Source organism: Labrus mixtus, chromosome 9 (assembly GCF_963584025.1).
Source record: "Labrus mixtus chromosome 9, fLabMix1.1, whole genome shotgun sequence".
Lineage (NCBI taxonomy): Eukaryota > Metazoa > Chordata > Actinopteri > Labriformes > Labridae > Labrus > Labrus mixtus.
In genome coordinates this window covers 1156501-1162500 of record NC_083620.1, presented here as the reverse complement: position 1 = coordinate 1162500, position 6000 = coordinate 1156501, and the positions used below count along the sequence as shown (strand labels likewise).

The following is a 6000-nucleotide window of genomic DNA, read 5'->3' as shown; positions in this document are numbered from 1 at the left end:
GAGTATTTTAGTTTTGTCTGGCCAGACAGTCTCTTGCCTCCTTACATGTTATTAAAGGCAACATGCAGTCCTCTGATCCCTGTGCTCTCCTCTAGGACAGCTCACTGACTCATACATCCATTTCTTAATCTCTACATGTAGCAGTCTTTAAAACAAGGACAGAATGAAGAAATTACAAGAAAGAAAACATGATAGTGAAACAGAAATGTTACATTCCAGTAATGTAACTTACAAAGACTTTGTTCTTTATCAATCTTTTAGTTCTCTCCTTCTCTATCATCTGAATTCAAGAGATTTTAAGATTGGATACTTTTGTACAGGTGCTTAAAAAAATGTGTAGCTTACATTTTGGCTGGGGATGGAGTCCATGTGTGGAGATACCAGGGGAGGAGAGGGTTTTTTTTTTTAAATCAGAATCCCACTGTGACATCACAAGTTGAGCAAATTTGAAAAGGAGAATTTTTCTCTGTGTTGTAAGACTTATGCAGACCACAAACAAAGGACTGGATGGGTTTATTTCACATTTTGTGGGTCAGTAGACACTCACCCAGATATATGTTTGATATATGATTTCTCATTATATGTCCCCTTTAATACTCTTGCTTAACAAGCATCACCTCTGTCAACTGCTGAATGTGTCATCAGCCCTATGTGCTTATTAGAGTTGTAAATATTATGTTAAATTTGAATATTACAGAGGATTTTGATGGACCATGTGAGTCTTGAATCTCAGTCTACTTCTATAAGCATCAGGGTTAACTGTTCCTCCTCGGCATGCCTTCTTATGCTCACTGCTCTCCATCCCTTTACAAGTCTCATCTTTCTCCTTTTCTCTGCCTCCAATTACTTTTTCTACTAACTCCATTAGAGAAGCCATTAGTTGCATAATTGGCCAATTGGCATGAGAATCATGCTCCTTATCAAATTTCATAACAAATATGAAGCACAACTGGAAACAGGCATACGTCTTTAGCCCCTGGGAGAGGCTTCATATCCGAGAGCAGCAGTTCACCCTCTCCTTGATCTTTCTCTGCCCTTCTTTCTTTATAATCATCCTCCCTTCACACACCATTACCCTGATTTCATTTTTTCATTCTCCCATCTCTTCTTCCTGTATCTGTCCATCTTATTGCAGAGTGTAAGGGAGTTGTTCCACACACACACACACACACACACACACACACACACACACACACACACGATGGCATAGATATAATTACTGTTTAATCAACTACCGTATGATTAGCACCATCCAGCTATAAGCAGCTAACTGGATTATCGACATATTGTACAAGAAAGATACAACATGTACCAGTCTGCTTTCACTATTTTTGCCCAGCAGGATTATGATCCCTTAATTGCAGCTTTCAGGTGAAAAATGCTTGACACCTTAATTCACTTTAATTCTTTCTGCAACAACAATTTTCCAAAGTCCTTCAAAGACTAGAGGTACCTTTGCTGTTCATGGTCAGAGGAAGACAAATGAGAATGCTACAGCATGCCCTATGTTCCTCACACAGCATTTACAATGACAATATGACTTCCTCTGGACAGTGAAATTAACCAATGCTTGAAAAGGGAATTGGTGTAGTGTATTTTTTTTACTTTAAGCTCTGCAGGGAGTTTGGTGTAGAGGGACTAACAGAGATTGTTTGTTAGTTGTGACTTCCCCATTTGGTTGTTTTTTTTATTGGTTGTGTATTCATCTCTCCCCCTACCCCTTTCCAAGCCCGGTGCAGTCTAGGCCTGTGAAGACTGTTTCGTCATGAGCCGGGGATCCGGCCGAAGATTTCTGCCTTTTAATAAGACAGTTTTTTCTAACCACTGTAACTTTTGCTGCTTTGCTAAAGTGCTCATGATGGATAGACCGGATCTTTGTAACATAACAATAAGTAAGGTCCTTTACCTGCTTTTTGTAACATAACAATGAGTAAGGTCTTTTACCTTCTAAAGTGTCTCCAGATAACACTTGTTATGAGTTGACGCTATACAAATAAAAATTCACTGATTGATTGATTGACAGAGTCTTTTAGGGCCTGTGTCCACAGACAGCATCTTTGAGTCGAGTGTTTTGCAGCGCTCACTGTCCTCGCGGTGAGCAACGCTCTCAGCGTCAACTGTTTATTATCGCTGCGCTCTCAGTTGAAAGTTCAACTGTTAGAACGAAGCGGCACACTGTCAGTGTCACTTCTCCCTCACCGACCAATCAAAATCATGAAGGGGCAGAACTTGTCATATCAGCTTTGTCTCCAACAATGAGCGAGGGTGACGGTATTCAGACTTTTAAGGGTACAATGTCCAAGCATATGGAGCTACTGCTAATGTCAGGACATGACTCCTTAACATTGTTTTCATGTTTTCTTGGTGATACAATACCAAGAAAACAGTATCAGAGGGAAGCAGAAGTTCACTTTCCTTTCGTAACTCGGCAACAAGGTTGTGGGCGCTGCCAGCATAAAAAAACACGCTGTCTGTGCACACAAGCTGGTACAGGTGATGTTAAAAAGTATGGTGATTAAATTTATCAGAGAAAATGGGTAGAAGAAGTTTGATCTTATCTCTCATGACTCTTATCTTCAGGAGCATCTTTATTTCAGATGAATCCTCCATTCAAACTCTTGTCATGACCTTCCATTTGTTAAATCTGAAGTGCTCAGTGATGGAATCTGATAGTTCTACATCATGTATCCATTCAGAGCTATACAAGGGTCTGAAATTCAAAGATTTGAATATGGTTGGTTGGTTGGATATAAGTGTATCTGTCTTCAGAATAGGCAGCAGGTTTCTTGGGTAAAGCTTATCTTTCTGCTGTCTCCCAGTGACAGCTCAACCTTTTACATCAGGGATCATTAATGTGCTCTCATGCCTTGGAGCGAGCTGCAGAGAAAAAAAAGCATAAAAGAGTAGAAGAGGCTTTCTTGCCCCAGGGGACTTATCTTAAAGTCTCCTTGACAGCCCCTGAGACTCCTGAGAGTTTATTAAAACAGCAGAGAGCCATCTGATACCTTGTCTTTCCAACAGGCTCTCTGACTCACTCTGAAACCTTATAGTAGCTTTTCAAAGTAAAAACAGATTGCTCTTAAGTTAATGGCTCTGGGTTTAACCAGCTATGAAGTACACAGCCTCAGAAAGAGAATCAAAACAATACTTACACCAAAGGATTCTTGCCAATGTGCTGTTTGTGTCAAACCAGCTTGATGCTAAAACATGAAGATATCTTGTTGCCTATACAGTTATGATATTTTGAGAAAAATCCAGCTAGAGATTGCCTGTTATAAATTGTCAGTTGTAAACAGTAAAATTTAAGTTTTTTGTTGTTCAGTTAGCTGGGTTATTATTTCACAGTTTTTAGCATCAGTGAGCTCATAGCTGTGGAAAAAGAGACGTCACTATAGCTGGATTATGATTCATAATGAAGCTACTTTAAGATTCTTAGTTATTTCTCTTTTAGGATGTAAGTTACCACTTGTTGAAAGATACTTGTACCTTTTGTTTTAGTAATGTAAATCACACAGTTTTTGAGGATTTTCCTTTGATTCCTCTTTTCCCCTGAACAATGTAGAGCAAACCATGATGATTACATGAATAAACACCATAAATCTAAATGTCAAACATTTTTTCATCATTAAAAATAAAGAAATGACCACAGTACAATGTCTACTCTTATGCCAACTGTATGTTGTCTTATCATCTGTGCCAACTAATATAAAGATTTTGAAAAAAAAAAAGAAATAAAGAAATAAACTTAATTTATAGTCATTGTATTTTTTTTATTTCTCCCCAGGAAGCAGGAGCTGCTTAACATCACCAATGTCCCTCTGGGAGAGTGTCCCCCCTCCCCGCCCCGCACAGCACCGCCCAGCATGAAGGTAAGACATGCACACACTATTGTGCATGTGCACAGGCATGCAGACAGTGTACACACAGTTTGAGATTGATATAAATGTTCTTCCTTTAACATTTAGGAGAATTTAAAAAAATGATTGATTCTGATAATCCTCATTATTTCATGCATGCGTTTCAGCAAAATGGCTGTAACTTATCTCAGCCGTCTTTACGTCTTTGAACATCATATCTATTGTGCTATGGCGTAATATTAGTGTCCCAGTCTGTGAATTCAATGTGAACACAGTGAAATCCTTTTGAACAAAACCTCAATCTGAATAACAATTATAATAGTTAATGAGTTGCCTTTAAAAGGTAGCGTCAGTAGCATTCATCATAGATAGATAGATACTTTATTGATCCCGAGGGAAATTCAAAGCATCCAGTAGCAGGTTACAAAGACGTACATGACATGAAACATTTGTTACAAATTAACCACAAAACCGACGCCCCCCCTCCCATACATATATATTAACCCAAAAAAAAGATTTAAGAATACTAGATGAATCAAATTTTTTTTAGCAATGTTAAAAAAGAAGAAAATGATCAAAAAACAGGCAGTGCAAACATTAAAGTTGCGATTTAAATAATTGTGAGGTTAGCATTAAAGTGTCTAACTAGAGGCTGACTCTTGGGACAGCTGAGCAGATGAGAAATGGAAAAATAAAATTTAGTCCAAGAGTCATTGTGTGTATCATTGCAGCTTGTAAGCTAACTCAACATTCAGACTGGGCCCCTCCTCTTGGGCTCATCTCCCCCACAAGCAAACACTCACTGCAGGACGTAGTGTCAACCTTTACTGCAAGCTACCGCCCTTTAGCCCATGCTAACTGCTGATGTTTGGTGCCTTCCTGTCCAACAGATCGCAGGCCAACTCCCCGCCAACACAAGCTTTATCCCTTTGCTGTTTCTTCCCACTGTGATTATATCATCTGTTCTTTGCCACAAAGTCCACATCCATCATATTCGCTGGCTTGAATTGCTTCCAATCGCTGAATTATATCCATTCCTAAACTCACTTGTTCACTGTCAGTGGCTGTGGGAAACACTCCAGCTCCCCATACCAGAATCACTCGAGTAAACCGAAAACACACCAAAACATGAAAATCCAGTCAGAGGACTGATTGAGCAACAATACTTTTGTATAAAAGCTACTGACACTGCCTTTAAGGAAGCAAAAATAAGATCACAACATTTGAAAACTCATCAAATGTACACTTCACATCTGCATTTACATTTATCTTCAAACTTTATATGAGTTCGAAGTATCCGCCATGAGCATTAAGAGCTGTGAATGAATGCATGTATTAGGAATGAGAGCGACTACTTCCAGCAGTTTAGTATGACTAAGAGTCTTTGGGCCGGGTTTACTATAGCTAATAAGGAGTCAGGGATTATCTCAGGCTTATGCTTGCAGAAATGTTCATATTCAATTAAAATGTGTCATCACAGGACACTTTGCTGTTACAGGTGCATGGCAATTAGAAAAAAGCAGCAAGAAAAAGAGGACGAATGGTTTCTCGTCAGGTATCACCTGGTCTCATTGAGTGCACAGGATTGTCTTCTTTTTCTCAAAGCTGTAGCTCAGACAATTCAACAAAACATTTTAACAAATCCAACATGATCTTTCTCAGGTTGTCCCTCCAAATCATGCAGCAATATGAAATTTAACATTTTGCTACACATGTGGGTAAAGCTCTTTATGAGATTGTATGAATGATGTTTTACCACATCCATTACCCACACTGCAACTGTTGAACAGCTGAAGAATGTGTTCGGTCTTCCTGCTGCAGTGAGGAGACAGCAGGGAGGCGGATTAACAGGACTATGTACATGAAATAGATAACAGCTCTTGCCAGAGAGAGACACTTTCACCTTGAACTAAGCCATCATTATTGAATCTGCTGAAGAAACACAGGGGGAAATAGCAGAGAGAGGAGCAGAGGCACAGGAGGAATAAAGAAGGCTCACGGTGGCAACACAGAAAAAGAGCTGATTGACTGAAAATGTGCTCAGGCCATACACAAAAAAAGCTTTCTTATGAAAGAAATAATGCTGAAATAGGAAGAAATCCGTTATCTATTCCATGTGTTTCCAAATATTATAAATCAGTAA

At 39.1% G+C, this 6000-nt stretch overlaps 1 protein-coding gene across 8 annotated transcripts in view; it reads left to right on the top strand.

The window, feature by feature from the left end:
- The window catches only part of rap1gap2a (RAP1 GTPase activating protein 2a), an 83023-nt gene that overhangs the window by 58623 nt on the left and 18400 nt on the right, over window positions 1-6000 (top strand). For all 8 annotated transcript variants that reach the window (XM_061045836.1, XM_061045835.1, XM_061045839.1 and 5 more), the window contains one exon: window positions 3785-3869. In XM_061045836.1, coding sequence (XP_060901819.1) covers window positions 3785-3869 — 85 coding nt within the window. The remainder of the gene's footprint in view (window positions 1-3784; window positions 3870-6000) is intronic.